At 38.4% G+C, this 17,155-nt stretch overlaps 1 protein-coding gene and 1 long non-coding RNA gene across 2 annotated transcripts; one reads left to right on the top strand and one right to left on the bottom strand.

Moving 5' to 3' along the window:
* Positions 1–23: 23 nt before the first annotated feature.
* Positions 24–11,077, bottom strand: LOC117599717 (uncharacterized). Its single transcript, XR_004580103.2, has 3 exons — positions 10,706–11,077; positions 528–710; positions 24–437 (listed from the first exon to the last, which is right to left on the bottom strand). It is a non-coding gene; the product is annotated as an uncharacterized LOC117599717 (long non-coding RNA).
* On the top strand, positions 2,281–3,873 carry LOC113532347 (trypsin-2). Its single transcript, XM_026923697.3, has 6 exons — positions 2,281–2,411; positions 2,510–2,660; positions 2,751–3,001; positions 3,287–3,423; positions 3,520–3,621; positions 3,723–3,873. Exons 1-6 carry the CDS (start codon positions 2,372–2,374, stop codon positions 3,768–3,770), a joined length of 729 nt encoding a protein of 242 aa, XP_026779498.1. The 5' UTR covers positions 2,281–2,371; the 3' UTR covers positions 3,771–3,873.
* Positions 11,078–17,155: the final 6,078 nt, after the last annotated feature.

Here is a 17,155-nt window from a genome sequence, read left to right as displayed (position 1 = left end):
AACAGTGGTTCCCAACCACATGGAAAACACCTACCCCATTCCCACCTGAACGCCACTGTCACCCACCTTGATGGATAGAAAAGAATTTCACTGTGCTGTATATGTCACAAATAAAGGCTTTCCTCTTCGTTATAATCCTTTTCCTCTGGTAAATGCCCAGATTACAATTCTACATACAAAAGCAGAATGTTAAGAGGCAATGATGGATAAAAATAGTAATCCAGTTTTCTGAAACATAAGAAGGGGGCTCTTACGAGAGCACAGCGTCAGCCATGATACGGCACCCCTGGAACAGATGGGGTTATAGGCCATGGTCCAGGGCCCAACAGTGGCAGCTTGGCAGTGGTGGGGTATGAATCCCCAGCATCTGATCCTTAACCCAGAGATTTAACCACTGAGACTGAGAATGTGATTCTGATCAATTCTGTTCTCTGAATCTGGGATTGATATAAACTTCCATTAGGTAAATTATTAAGTAAAAGTGCGTAATATTCTGTTATATGAAGTTGCTTTTTGGTGCCACTTACCTTGAAATTAAAGGCACATTCGAACCACCAGTCCAATTCTTTCTGTTAAATTCTTGTGAGACAGGGTGTCTCCACAAGCCCACACAGAGATTTGAAATTTGAATTCCATGGTGTTTAGATCTTTGATGTAGAATGTAGAACAGCATCATATGACAGTGTAGCTTTGCACACACACAGCTAGCACTGTAAAAGAAAAATCTCTATAAAGCATCTAAAAACAATTTGATTTCTTTACTCATAGAGTCGAGGTCTTTTCCTGTTTCTTTTTTTTTTAAATGCATAATGTTTTACAGAAACATCACTGAAAGCTGCTTGTCTTTTACAAAATGTTTATATAGCCAGTTATCACTACTGTTTTGTTTTATTTGATAACCGATTTGGTGTGAGGAGCCTCACACTTAAAGCTTTAGGTTTTCATTTGCACCCACCAATTGCAATGACTGTTTCATTAACCTTAACACACTTAAATTTCCACTCTGTAGCTGCAGTGAGCAGCTATATTTCTGGGAAAATATAAAAATTGAACTCAGTATCAAAAGATACTCTTTAATTAAACTTTAATTAAACAGGACTCTGCTTATTTAGAACACAGTTGAGCATATTAGGCATAAGAACAGAAGGCATGAGGATATTTATTAAATCTTCACCTGTTAAGAGACTTACAGGCTGCCAGCTGGAAAACTTATTGAAGGTCATGGAGATTATCAGATCAACAACTGGAAAATAAATTAACCATCCCACACTGTGCTGTTCTGTTCACTATATAATTCAGTATCTATGGACTGTGTATTAAATGGTAAAACATAAAAAACCTACACATTAAATTAATTATATGAATTAGTTTTAATGTAATTTCCATTGAGGCTATATTATGTGTGGTAGCCTGAGAAAACCCTCGATCGTTAAATTTGGCCATTTTCAACTGTATGAAGCTCTGCGAACTACAGGCTTTTGTGAACTGGAATATTTTTAAAAACTTAAAATATTTTAAGAATTTGCACATATCTTAATCACAAGTTATATATATATATATATATATATAAATATACTGTTTATATATATATATATAAAATATCTAAAATATATAATATATATAATATATATATATATATAATATATAAAATATATATCTATATATATAAAAAATATACTGTTTATATATATATATATATATATATATATATATATATATATATATATATATATAAAATGTAATATAATATAGCAACAGCCACCAGGTTTCCAAAACCCATATACATATACTGTATATAGATAACGAACAATTATACACCAACCAATTAATATAGCCAATAAAAAAATTCTAAATTCTAAATTTAATGGGGTTTTAATAATGCTGATTGCACTATACTGTCACTGTGAAGAATAGTTATATCCTGACCTTAAAATTAGTGAAATGAACTGTTTACATTACAATACATTATCAAGAGAACAACACTATTCAATAAAGTAAATAATATTTAAGAATGTAAGGAATTTCAAAAAAGAAAAAGAGGAAAAATTACTAAATATTCCTTCGAGTTCTTTTTTGGGAGCGGCTTGGTGGTGCATTAGGTAAAGGGGTCAGGGTCCCCAGTTCAACCTTGAGCCTGGGTTAGGCCCAGGCTTAACAGGATTGCCTCCAGACCCCCCATGACCCTGAACAGTTACTGAAAGTGAGAGTGAGCAAGTTATTTTTGCCAAAAAAAGTAATTCATTTACAGAGTCACTAATCAGACATTAGATTATTTTTTAGTACCATTTGTTGATTGGGCCATATGGGACTGCTGGTTCACATAAATAGGAGTGTGAAGTGAGATCCCCATCATAGGTGATCAACAGCCATCATGAGGTCTCTGGTCCTGCTTTTGCTTGTGGGAGCTTGTTGTAAGTATAAACCTCTTCTACAGACTCCTGAGCAGTATGATCTGACAGACAACAATACAGAACATATTCTGATATACAAGAATTTTTTCTGTATGAAGTTGCTCTGGAAGATGACAAGATTGTTGGAGGGTATGAGTGCACACCCTACTCCCAGCCCTGGCAAGTGTCTCTGAACATTGGCTACCATTTCTGTGGTGGTTCTCTGATCAATCAGAACTGGGTTGTGTCTGCTGCTCACTGCTACCAGTCGTAAGTGATTTATCTCATGATTAATAAATTAGTGGTTACGGAAAATATATCTTTTAAACTTAAGAAAATAAAACCATTTCCATCCCATAGTCGTATAGAGGTTCGGTTGGGAGAGCACAACATCCAGATTAATGAGGGTACTGAGCAGTTCATCTCCTCCTCCCGTGTCATCCGCCATCCCAACTATAACTCCTGGACCATTGACAATGACATCATGCTCATCAAGCTGAGTCAATCCGCCAGCGTGAACAACTATGTGCAGCCTGTTGCACTGCCCAGCAGCTGCCCCCCTGCGGGTACTTGGTGCATTGTCTCTGGATGGGGAAACACCATGAGCTCCAGTGAGTACAGACTCAGTTTGTTTACCCAGGACAATTTATTTGCTTGTGGAAAATGTGGCAAATGATGCTGAACTGGAAGTTATAGGTTCAAGGAGTAAGAGTTGCCTAGAATGTATTAAGATATAATGTTTAGGAGTATTACAAGCCACTGAACAATGATCGGTTTTGATTGCTCAATTTTCAAAACTACTTTCCCAGTTGCTCCTATGTGTGTATCGCATTATAAGATAGCCCTGTTTGACTGCTATTTTCTAATATTGTCTTTTTTGGGTTATCTCTTTGCAGCTGCTGATCGCAACAAGCTGCAGTGCGTGGAGGTGCCTATTCTCTCTGACGAAGATTGTAATAACTCTTATCCCGGTATGATCACTAAAGCCATGTTCTGCGCTGGCTTCCTGGAGGGAGGCAAAGACTCATGCCAGGTAAAGTGAGATGTGAGCGTAAAGTGAGACGCAAAGGGTACCATATTTACATTTCTGGCCTTATAAGCAATAAAATATTAACTCACCCTCATTCAGGGTGACTCTGGTGGCCCTGTGGTGTGCAACGGTGAGCTGCAAGGTATTGTTTCTTGGGGTTATGGCTGTGCTGAGAAGAATCACCCTGGTGTCTATACCAAGGTAAAATCAAGTGCTATCTGTTGTGATATGATCAGAAATGATCTACAGCATAGATACCAAATGTCTCTGTTATACAAATAATCTTCTCACTCTGCCTCCAGGTTTGCATTTTCACTGACTGGATAGCCCAGACAATTGCCAGCAATTAAATCTGCTGCAGCCCACTTTACACAATGCAACGACATACTGTGAAATCCAACAATCCAACACCAATATAATATTAAAATAAAACTTTTTTTCCTGAAGCAAAAACACTATCCTGTTTGACTCTTCATTTGGAAACTTGAGTTTCTTTTTAAAACATTTTCTTGCACTACAATCCTCTTTTTAATAATGAATAACTGAATGACCCAGCAGCCTATTTGTGGTTACAGTCAATGAGGGTTTTAATTAGTGTAGCAATGAGAGCTTGTTCTACAACCCCTGGCAAAAATTATGGAATCACCACACTTAGAGGATGTTCACCCAGCTTTTTTACTTTATAGCAAACAAACAAATCACAGATATGACACAGAAAAGGTTTTGTTCAATAGCTTAACATTCTGGTTTGTGAAATATACATAAAAAAATTCAAGGACATATTTTTTTTATTAATGGCATGTCTTTTTCCAAATCAAATAGAGGAAAAAATGATGGAATCACTCAATGTTGAGGAAAAAATTATGGAATCATCAACAAAAAAAACACAATTAATACTCTGTTGCTCCTCCTCTGGCTTTTATTCTTTGAGGCATAGACCTCACTAATGAAAAACAATATTCCCCATCAGTCTGGTTCCAACTTTCTCAAAAAGCAGTTGACAGATCAGCTTTGCAGGGTGGAGCCTTAACATGGACCAGTTTTTTTACTTTCCACCATAAATTTTCAATTGGATTGAGATCCAGACTGTTTGCTGGCCATGTCATTGAGTTGATATGCCTTTCCTGAAAAAAGCTTTAAAACTGTTTGCTCTGTGGCAAGATGCATTGTCATCCTGAAAAATTATTTCATCATCACCAAAACTATTTTCTATGGATGGAATGAGAAAATGTCCAAAATTTCACTGTACAACTGTGCATTGACTGCTGAGGTAATGACTGCCATCTCCCCTGGTCCTTTACCTGACATGCAACCCAATATCATAAATGAGTTGGGAAATTTGATTGGTTCAGGCAGTCATCTTTATATGTTTTGTTAGAATGGCACCAGACAAAAGTTCCAGCATCATCTCCTTGGCCAATGCAGATTCATGATTCATCACTGACTTTCATCCAATCATCCACACTCCATGATCTTCTTCTCCTTAGCCCACTGTAACCTTGTTTTCTTCTGTTTTGGTGTTAGTGCTGGTTTTCTTTTGGCTTTTCTATATGTAAATCTCATTTCATTCAGCCGGTTTCTTACAGTTCTGTCACAAACATTGACTCCTGTTTCCGCCCATTTGTTTTTCATTTGTTTTGTTGTGCATTTTCTATTTTCAAGGCATAGTGCTTTGAGTTTTCTATACTGATGCTTTGACATCTTCCTTAGTCTGCCTGTATATCTACCTTTCATAACCTTCCCATTAAGTTTATACTTGCAACAAATTTTAGACACAGCTGCCTGGGAGCAACCAACCTCTTTGGCCACACTCCATGTTGAAATTCCTTGTTGAAGGAGTTTTATAATCCTTGCCATTGTTTCAACTGACAACTCTCTCATTGGAGCCATATTTCCTTTCAATTAGCCAAGTCCAACAGCCCATTAAAGTGTGTAAGCACTCCCTTTTAACTGCTGACTTATTAGCATTTTTAGACTTGTCCCAGTATTTGTTTTAGAAATGGAAATTAAAAAATGATTCCATAATTTTTTCCTCAACATTGAGTGATTCCATAATTTTTTCCTCTACTTGATTTGGAAAAAGACATGCCATTAATCAAAAAAAAATGTCCTTGAATCTTTATGTATATTTCACAAACCAGAATGTTAAGCTATTGAACAAAACCTTTTTTGTGTCATATCTGTGATTTGTTTGTTTGCTATAAAGTAAAAAAGCTGGGTGAACATCCTCTAAGTGTGGTGATTCCATAATTTTTGCCAGGGGTTGTAGTTAAGCTGGTTGTTTTTGATGATAGATACTCTATTTGCCACAAAGGTACGAAATCATTTGTGTTCATTCTTTATGTATATCGGGACAGATGTGCGATCAGTCCAAAAACAAGCTCAAGTTCTGTTCTGAGCATTTTATCAATGCGAACAGCTAGAGCAGCGGCAGTAAGCTCTAAACGAGGAATGGTGACTGATTTAAGGGTTGCCACCATGGCTTTGCCAAGAAAGGAGACATGAATGATATTCTGACTATTCTGTAATCTAAAGTTGGTTACAGAGCCATATCCCCTTTCACTGGCAATTGAAAAATAGTGTAATTGAGCTTGAACAGGTTGCCTAAAATCATGTGGCTTTAAACATCAGTCAACTATGAAAGCAAAGCATTCAGTTGATCCAGGACAGTAATCCATTTGATCCATTGTTGGTCAAGAATTAGGGGAACCTCATCATCCCAGCCATAACTTGTCCTGCATAATTCCTGTAAAATAAGCTTGACTGGAAGTGTCAGTGGTGACAGGTATCCTAAAGGATCATAGACAGAGCTGATCACTAACAGAATCCCACGTCTACTATGCACTCGCTCTTTACAGACAGTTTTGAAATTGAAAGTGTCTGACTGCACATACCTTTGGAGCCCTAGAGCCCTTTCCACCGGCAGCTGATCTCGTTCCAAGTTAAGCTCACTGATATTTTTTGATCTGTCTTGCTCTGGAATGGATTGCAAGACCTCACGGCTGTTGCTGACTCACTGTGTTAGATGAAAACCACCTTTGTGAAAAAGAGCAGCCAGATCTTTGGCCATCTGGACTGATTAATTCTCTAATGGTAGGCTCTTCAGACAATCATCCCTACAGAAATTCTTGTAGACAGTGTTGGTTACCTCTACATCAAAGCTGTGCTGATTGTCTTCTACAGTCTTCCCTAAAGCAAAGCATGCACAGCTTGGGGATGAAACTGCTCCAAATAAATGAAAGGTCACTCTGAATTCAGAGGCATCTTGTATTACATCACCATTCAGCCACCACAGGAAACGAAGAAAGTCTTTATCTTCATTGGTCACTCTCACTTGATAAAATATTGTTTGGATATCAGTCATGAAGGCAATTGGTTCTTGTCTAAAACTAAGAAGAACTCCAATTAATGATCTTGTAAGGTTAGGGCCTTGTAGTAACTGACTGTTTAAAGAAGTGCCCTTAAATTCAGCTCCACAGTCAAATACAACACATAACTTGCCATTAAGGGGGTGGTACCCTCCACGATGGGGAATGTACCAAACATTACCACATCACATTGCTTAAGCTGACTCCATGTATTCTTGCTGGAATTTCTTATTATTTTCAAATTATTCCTTATTTCTTTTTCCTTATTCCAAGGAGGCGCTGCTTGGCAATGCAGAAATTGTTCAGCATAGCAACATCCTTGCTCTTGAAAGGCAGTTTCAAACTGTAATGTCCATCCTTAAAGTTTACAAACTCTTCCATAATTTTCAGGAACTTCGTATCTTCTCTGGACATTTCTTCCTTGTCTTCGAACGTGTTTTCATTAAAATCATGTTGATATTGCTTTTCCAATAGCAGCTCCAATTTTCTAACATTGACCATGTTCACTATAGCAGTATGGCATTTACTCTGACGACTGGCAAGAGAACCCACCCAATAGGGTTCGAATGGCATAAGATCCATCTCCATGACCATTCGCAACTTCCCAGGGCTCAAGTAATTTAGAGGCACTGGTACCAATCAATAACTACATCCGCTTGAATGTGTGGAATGTGAACAGCAGTGAGATATGGCCACTCAGCCAAGTCCTCCTTTCTGATAATGTTAGCTGGGCTTCTGGGCATCCTGTTTTGTGTGTAGACTTCTGGTAGCTTATAAAAAGTCCTTGCCAGTGAGGCCTGAAATCTCAAATTACAATAAAGCTCGAGACTGTTGATTTGGGACTCATAGTGAGCAATGAGATTTTTGTAATTCTTCCATTCAGATTCAGCCTTCTCATCAAACTCTCTGAGCAAAATGCAGAAGTACTACCTGTATCTAAAAAAAGCATAAGTCTGAATGACTTTGTTTGTCATCACAGACTTTACTCGTACTGGGAGGATAGGTAGAATGCCACTGCTATTCCTGGCCCCTGTATGATTACATGCCTGTGCAGACAACTGTGTTGTTTATTGTTGGTATGGTTGGTTCCCCATGGTGATTATTGTTTGTGTTAACAGCCTGATTGACCTTTTCTTTGAAATGTATGTGCATAACACTGGGATGCTGGCAGATTCTGCAAGTTAAGTGCCCTGTATACTCTTTGCTTCTATGTCCAATGTGTAGGCAACCAAAACAAATAGCTTTCTCCTTTAGAATGTTGACCTTTTCCCTGTGCTTTGTCTTTTCAAATTGTTTACAGTGTTCCAGAGAATGATCTTGTGAACAAAACAGGCAAGTGATGGGAATACTCGGATTACTCTTAAACTGGCGAGTTGGATGTTCAGTTTTTGCCCTTTTTACTTCCTCAACTATGGGTCTTTCAATGTCAGTAATGTTAGTAGCAAAGCTGTTTCCTTTAGGTTTTAGCTAAATTTAGATTCTGTTTTCAATTTGCACACATCCCTTTGTTTATTGATCTTTCTCTCTTCTACATTCTGAATGTATCCAAAGACAGGATCAGGAATGATTTCAACCTCAATAAATGAGACATCATTAAAAGTAGCTCTCCGTTTATGTCGTTCCATAAGATCACATGCCGCGGTTCTCCACTTTTCTCTTAGCTTAAATGGAAGTTTTAAAACAACTCTTCTCATTTTAGCTAGCATGTCAAGTTCCTGTAAACACTGTATATCAGACACTGCATTAGAGCTACCGCGTAGAAAGAGTGAGAAATCTTGAAGCTTTAACCACAGGCCATTGGAGCACCTTCTCCATGTAGGCAGCAGATACCACATGATAATTTCCAAAATGCTGCTTAAGCATAGCTTTAGCTGTTACATATCCTCTTTCAGGTCATATTCATGCAGCTGTAAACAATTTCCTTTGGGCACCCTTTGGTATACCTCTCAAGACAATATAAGCAATCTCCTTTGTTGTTTGTCTTTTCTTTCGCATAAAGCTGGAAAGCTTTCATAAATAAATTAAATTGCAAAGGCTCTCCTTCAAATAGTGGAATTTCACATGGCAGGAGATGGCTAGCCTTTTGTTGTTGTATTAACAACTCTTATTTGCTGTTGCCTTTGAAGCACACAGTGTTGAATAGGGGTTCTCCCCAGCATTTAAAGAAACCTCAGCACCTAAGTCAGGTCCACTAGATCATGTACTGTGCGTTGCAATTTCTCTGAACAAAACTGGAATACCAGTTTGAGCATCTTGCTGCTGCACACTCTGGGATGTTTGTTGCAGAGGTAAGCCTTCGTAGCTATGTGGCGTAGCCCTTGATGGTTTATTTAAATCCGGATTGAGAAATTAAGCTATTGATTTTGTATTTCTCCCTTTCCTAACATAAGACTCCATCCCATTGGATATCATACTCTCAGAGGTTTGTTGCTCAAATGTTTTCAGAACAGATAACCTTGCGGTAGAGGCTGCTATTTCAGCATCAAGATCCATTTGTCCCTTTCGTTTCCTTAATTTTTCCACTTGGTCCTCAATATCATGCTTTTCTTTCAAAGATTCTGCACAGGCAACAAGGGTGGCTCTTTCCGCCTCCACTTGAATGCACACTTGTTGGACAAATGACTTGGATTTAGTAGAGCCAGACTTACTGTTTCGGCTTGACGTACGACTGCACAACCGAGTTTCAAATACTGGATATACTATTAGGGTTAATTTCACTATCAGAGTAATGATTTTCCACTTGATGATGCTGCAGCCATTCACTGACAATAGTGGAAAACTCTTAAACCCATAGCGATTTGGCTTTAAACCATATTTCATGTTTCTCTCATTCCCTTCACTGGGTAATAATATTAGTAAAGACCCATGTGTTTCTTTTGCCTCTGTGCATTGGGTTTTAAACTTGTCAACGGTGCCTTTTTAAAGCCTACTATACTCATGAGATCATTAATTATCCTTTTTACAAATGATGCTTTGTCAAACAACTAGTTTTTGCAACATATTGAGTTTAAGCAACAGCCCTTTTTTAGTAAGTTTAACTTCGCACCTTTTATGGAGGAATTTCCTTTTATCTATATCAATATCATATGTTAATCAGTATTATATCAATCATTATCTATGCAACAGTATTGAAAAGTGACCTTAAATCACCTCATGTATTAACATTTAGAGCTTCATTTATATACTACACTGTACCATTTCTAGTGCATTTAGAAGAGTGACTCTAGGCCTGTGGTCCTGCAGGGATGTTTCTGTGAAAATGGACTGGTGTGACCTCGTAGATGGAGTTTTTTAAGGTGAAGGCTAGTGTTGTTTTTGAAACATAAACTGACTGAACTCTCGCCGCGGTTAAAACTAAGATAAGGGGGCAGTGAAATAATTGTGACGAGAGGCAGATGTGTGATTAAAAGAAAAAAGAGAAAACTCCATCCAATGAGATTATTATTTTAGAATTGTATAAAAGCATGGGCCACGACTATGTAGATCAGATGCTCTGCAGACCATCTCGGCTTTGTTGTTTGATTCAATAAAGTCTATAGATTTTTGGCATCCAGAACCCCTTGACTTTGTAACTTATATTTCTTATTCTGATTTGCAGAAGTATTTGACACGACATCTTTCGAACAGCCTGGTCAACTACATCATTACCAGTTATCAGTCAGTTTAGGACCATGAGTTTCACTTTCTTCTGCCATTTTTAAACCTTAATAAACACTCACTACTTCTTTACATCATATACATAACCACAGACTTAACAAACATTGTCAAACATTGCAAACATGAACAAGATAAATCATAACAAACACCTTTTTTTTGGTTTTGTTTTTTTTTTTAAATTGGCCATGTAAGTCAAAGGTCAGCTTGGTGATAGCTCGCGCTTCACGTCACAACTCATACTTTAATACGCTTGTACAGACCTGAAGAAATGGCGGCGTCCTCGTGCTCATGCAGTCTTCCTACTCTACAATACACAGTGAAATCTACAAACAGCTTTCTTAACCCAGCGCCGCTCCCAGCCAGCCATCAACGCGATTTTCCCCCTTGCAGATCACTCGACTTGTCTTACAGTCTTAGGTTTGATCCAGATCAGTGCACTGATGTAGATTTAAAGCCCAACAAATCAAAACCAGCTCCCATTACAAACTTTTTGACTTTTGTTTGTGTAGTGACGCGAGCTTGTCCTAGCTGAGCTGGTGGTTTTTTTTGTGTGTTTGTTGCCTTGAACAGGTTAAGAAAAAAAAATCAAAAAGTTTGTTTGACCTTCTTTGTGACCCCCACACGCTGTCGCCTTCTCAACATAAATACACCACTCCCTCTAGTGGTGTGAAAGAAAATTACACAAATCCATAAATGGCTCCTACAATTAGCATAAAGTTAATTAGCATTCTGCATCAGAAAGCACAAACCGCTTACTACATAAGGTCATGTTTTATATAGTTATAATCCATACACTTTGTTGTTCCTAATCTAAGCCCTGGAGGGCAACAACTACAAAGAAGCTGAGTGAATATATAAGATTTTCTGACACAAATATATAAGAATTTCTAAATCTGTAAACTGTTGAAAATATGTAGATCACTCAAATGATCATTCTTTACAACTGTGGTGAGCAAAAAGCTTATGGAGAGTGTGAAGAAAGGTTTTGATAAGTCTGTGCCCATGATAGCCTCAGATTCTGGTCCTTGGCTTACAGGAATGGAACCTGATTTAGTCCTCTGCTGTTGTAGCCCCTCCAACAAAAGGTTCGATGTTTGGTGCATGCTGAGATGTTTGGATGCTCACTACGGTTGTAAAGAGTGTTTACTTGAGTTACTACATCCTTCCTGTCACCTCAAACCACTCTGGTCATTTTCCTTTGACCTCTCTTATCAACAAAGTATTTCCATCCACAGAACTATCACTCACTCACTCACTGATTTTGTTTTTCTGTGTAAACTCTAGAGACTGTTGTGTGTGAAAATCACAGATGATCAGCACTTTCCAAAATACTCAATCCAGCCAATCTGGCACCAACAACCATGCAATGAAGTCACAGAGATCACACTTTTTCTTCATGATTTTATGCATTGTGCTGCTGCCACATGATTGGCTGACTGGATAAATGCATAAATGAGCAGGTGTACAGGTGTTCCTATTAAAGTGCACAGTGAGTGTATATCCAGATTTCTGTAAAGCTGCTTCGTGACAATATCTACTGTTAAAAGTGCTATATAAACATAAATAGAGAAGAGAAGAAATTTAAAGTGCAGAAAGAAATTAATGCTAATTCATTTGTCCACTTTCTTGCTTCTTGCTTATTGATGTGTCCCCACCGTGTCCAATTTTTTTCATCAGATTATATGTAAACTAGTTTTTAGGATTGGTAATTAGCTACTCCATAGTTTAAACTGATATTACAAACACAGATTTGATGATAGATGTGTGAAAACAACTATATAAGTCAATTAATTGAAAGCCAATAAATAAAAACAGTATTCTAATGCAGTTCACCCCACTGCCCTGAGGTGGGGACACTGAGCTTGCATGTTGATGTGACATATTTCTGTAATGTGTGTGTGTGTGTGTGTGTATATGCTGTGAGATTTAATTGAACCTGCAACCTCCTCCCTGATCACTATCAGAGTTTCACCACCTTTCAAATTCTACTTTAACTACTGGATATGAGGGTTTTATGACAGAAACCAAGGGACTCCTAGGACGACTGGGTATTTGGGTGATGATGTTAGTGGCAATGAGATTTCTCTGGGAAAAGCAGATTGTAGCCGTGCCACGTGTAAAGGCTCACTTGAAACACACTTTTAAGTAATGGCAGCTGTTGAATTCTGTCAATAAAAAATAAAAAATGTCCAATTCCCTTTTATGTATTTTTATCCACATTCCAACAATGGAGCGTCACAGCAAAAAATAATTCCACTGACTTTACTGAGAGTTTTCTGGTATCCTCACACAATCAGGTAAAACTAAGGTACAATACTTCCATGGTTATTTTAAGCTCCATTGTATGCCTATATGTGAAAGTACCTTTAAATGAAGAATTCATAAAATCATTTTATAAAAAAATATCTTTCATATAAAACTTTATTGACGACCCTTAGACTTCCTTAATAATTGAGGTTAGGCTTAGTCAGTAAACATTCTTTTCTTAGTACAGGGCAGTGTGTTGAAATTTTTGTCCATGTTAATCACCCATAGACTACAAGTGTGATAGAGAGAGATCGGGTTCAAAATAGGTGCAATACACCTAACATGTATGTACACCTGGAACCAAGTTCATGGTCTCCTACATGCACACAACCTGCTATAAATTCTCTTACTCTCTACTGTTCTCTACTGTTCTCTACTGTTATTAATCATATTTTAACATATTTCAAATATTATAACTGGCTTGGACTTAAGACTAAAAGTGCTCTCCTTTGCAAAACAAGAGGTTGACATGGACTCACGAACAGGTTGAGGGTGAGAACACCACCACCTGTTGACAGACTTCCAAGTGGAAAATCAAATCAAGGTTACAGAGTTTACAGGCTATCATAAAATAAACTAATCCTGCCCTATACTCTGCTGTTTCATCCATGCAATGTTCCAGTCATTATAAAACTAACTGTATGCCAGTAGAGTGCTGTTTACTAGTATGTATATTAAACATTGTGATGGCTATTTTAAAGAATGATACCACAAGTAAAACATTTCCCAAAAAATAGATTATGTTTAAAAATATATCTAAAAAAAAAAAATAGATATACTGTCCAAAATTGGACAAAAAAGTATTTGGACACTTAAGATTATTCTCAGTTAATCCACACATAATGTGATGAACTACTCCATGTGGTTACTCTGCTAGGGGCACCTGCATGAAATGAAATTGAAGGTAATTCAACTGTAACTACATCCACTCTAAATTACTTTGGGAGCAGCTGGTTAAAAGTAATTGCAAAAATGGCTAAGAAGAGGGAAGCAAGTTTGTGCAGGTCTAGCATTACCTGCACAAAGAAAGCCACTCTTTTCGCCAGAACAGCAAAACATTCATTAAAAACAAAAAAAAACAAAAAACGTTTAAAGGATTTGTGAAAGGACTTGTGAATGCAAACAGTCAAAATACAGGCAGACCCAGAAAGACAACAACTGAGTCATATACGCCTTCCCTTTAAGACCATGCTCTTGTCACATCACCAGCTGGGTTGCTGTGACCATCTAATCATTGCAAGTTGTGTGCTTTCTTGAAGAAAAGTAAGTTTATTTGTTCAATATTCAAATAAATATATGCACATATTTTAATAATGTTGTTTAGACATGTATAATAGATCAAAATAATACTTATTTCTCTTGCCTTGTTGAATAGCCAACATGCTAATTTCCATGACATGTGCTATCATGCTCTTAAGTTGATTAACATACAAATATTGAACTGTGAGCTTCATTTTGATTACTTTAACATCTTGTATCATAATGTTTATGTAACTGCCAGTCACAATTGAATGTTTATTGGCTGTTTATAATTTATTTCTGTTAAAGATGACATATTTGATATCTGTGGCTAATCGACAATGAGGATTGTTGTTTTAGTATTTATGTCTAAATTTGAATATTATCTATTTGTTTCAGACCACACACAACTACAAATATTCTTCTACCCAAACCCATTTGCTCAAAAATGTAACCAGTTTTAGTTTAGTCTTGTTTTTTGGATTTAACTCTCCAAGCCCTTACTCTCTATTCAGACAGTCTTTAAGGACTGTCCCAGCATCCCAGAGATCCCGCCCCTAAAACAATCTCTAGAGTTTACACAGAATGGTGCGAAAAACAAAAAACACTGAGTGAGCGACAGTTCAGGTCAGAGAAAAATGGCCAGATTGGTTTGAGCTGCCATATAATCACTCTTTACAACCGTAGTGAGCAGAAAAGAATCTCAGCATGCACAAAACATCAAACCTTGAAATGGATGGGCTACAACAGCAGAAGACCACATTGGGTTCCACTCCTGTCAGCCAAGAACAGGAATCTGTGGCTATCATTGGCATAGACTCACCCAAACTGGACAGCTGAAGACTGGGGGGAAAAAATCACCTGGTCTTTGTCCAGTCTTCACCTGGCCAGTTTCAATGATTGTGTGCCCATTATAGCCTCAGATTCTTGATCCAAAATCTACTCTAGTTTTATCTTTTAACTTTATTATAATACTCATTATGTTATTTGTTTAGGAATAAAATATTTGTGTTTATGACAGAGAAATTTTGGGTTCCTGCAACCATTTCTGTGTTGTTTAAATGTGTGTTTGAAATCAATATCTTATTAAAGGATTTATCTTTGGCTATCAGTTGTCAAATGGTCCAAGTCATACCGCAAGCTGCAAAACAGTGATCAACAACGATATTTTATGGTGACTATTAGTCCCTATTTTCCCTTCAAAATAACAGTGCTGCACCTAATCTTACTACAACATACAATTTCACTTATACTTCTCAGGAAGGGCTTCTTTTGTGAAATCCTACCAAACAACTTGTTCTTATGAAGGATACTCATCCCCTGTGCATCGCATGCTTGGGGGTGAGGAATGCTCAGGCGGCAAATCTCTCTATTGATTGGCAGTAGCAGCAGGTGGGCCAGGGAGCGGAGAGAGATGATGGCAAGAGACTAGTATTGTGTGGCCCGACTATCAAACAGCTTATTCCCTCAGTCCTCACGTGCGTTTCAGAGATTAAATGTTTTCGGGATAAACCCTTTTCACACAGGGTTCCTGTTAAAGGATTTTCCAGGCTGGACGTCCACAATACGGAGGACTTAGGAATGTCAAATCCCCCTCCAGTTGAGCTGTCAGTGGCTTATCATCTCAGCTTTGTTGTCAGAATGTACTGTGTGCTTAACAGCCTCGGTTTTCCGGAAGATCTACCAATCTTGAGCCTTGGGTGTGAGGGCTCTTAATGCCATCTCTCTCCTCACCGCTTATCAAGCAGAGCTCATGGAGGAGATGGGGAGGCAAATGGATGCCGGGACAACAAACCCAGCTCTCTGAGAAGAGATCTGTGTCATTGCAGATTTCAATATGAGAACATCCTGGGGCGCAGTCCAGAGCTGGGTGGCAGTATGGGCCTGGCAGTGGTGGGCGAACGGGCTCTGTGGCTGGTTCTGTCAGGGCTGTCAGACAGAGCCCAAAGCCCTTTTCAGGGCTTCAGTCACTTCCATGCGGCAGCAATGCAATCTGAGGAAACAGGAGGGCGAGGCTTTCCAAGTATGCCTCCCTCGTAAATCCACTGCTAGAGCTCCTCAGCCAGCTCGCCCCAGCTTTGCACCCCTCCTTAGGGGTGGGCAGTTGGGCTTTAAGAGCCCCAGACCCTCACACGGAGAGTTGGCGCACATGCACAGCACATCCGTGGGTTCTATCCCCGATAAACCAGGGTTATCATCTGCAATTTGCTTAAAACCACCACTTTTCAACAGTGTGTTAATGTCGACAGCAGAAGGGGAGTCAGCGCATTTTTAGAGGAAGAAATAACCTCTTTATTGTTAACATCAGCCGTTATCTGATTGGCTTGAGCAAACAGTGGGTGGAGTCAACCTGTTTGTGAATTTATGTGCACAGAAATGACACTTCAAAATGTTTCAAAAATCCACAAATGCAAATGAAGCGATCCACAGAAGAATGCCAGAGTTGTGTTTGTGACATAAAAATGTATCCGTAAATATTTTTTATTTGCAAATATCATTTTATTTATTTGTGAATTTGTTTAATTTTCATGAATCTCACTACATTTATTTGTGAATCATAATCTATTTATTTGGAATTATGAAACAATTTTAATCCCATATGCACGACGTTTAAACAGGGTTTCTAAACCACTGATTCCCCCGTGGGATCTGTCTGCGGCCCTGAGCACACTTTCCCAGCCCCGTTTTGAGCCTTTAGAGAGTATTGATTTAAAGCTCCTTTCGCCAAAGTCTGCTTTGTTACTCGCTCTTACGACTGTGAAGCAAGTTAGCGAACTTCATACTTTGTCGGTACATGACTCATGCATGTGTTTTGCTTTGGATTTCTCGAGCGTGACTCTCAAGACCAATCCAGCATTCATGCCAAAGGTGAGCTAGTCAGCTCTTGCCTGCAAACTAGTGGATTTACTGGCTTTTCACCTGTCGCCTTTTTCCTCACTGGAGGTGGAAACACATGTGCTGTGTGTCATTATACAGACAAAACAAAAGCACTGAGAAAAAGTAAACATGTTTTCACCTTATGGGCTGATTCTCGTAGGGGTAAATCTATTTCATGTCAGCGCCTGTCTCATTGGGTGGTGGTAGCTTTCATATTATGTTATAATAGCATGGGACCTGAACCCCCAGTGGGCCTGAGGGCCCATTCGACCAAAGGCATGGCCAGT

This window comes from Pangasianodon hypophthalmus, chromosome 19 (assembly GCF_027358585.1).
Source record: "Pangasianodon hypophthalmus isolate fPanHyp1 chromosome 19, fPanHyp1.pri, whole genome shotgun sequence".
Lineage (NCBI taxonomy): Eukaryota > Metazoa > Chordata > Actinopteri > Siluriformes > Pangasiidae > Pangasianodon > Pangasianodon hypophthalmus.
The sequence above is the reverse complement of the archived record's forward strand: the minus strand, read 5'-3'. Positions and strand labels throughout refer to the sequence as shown.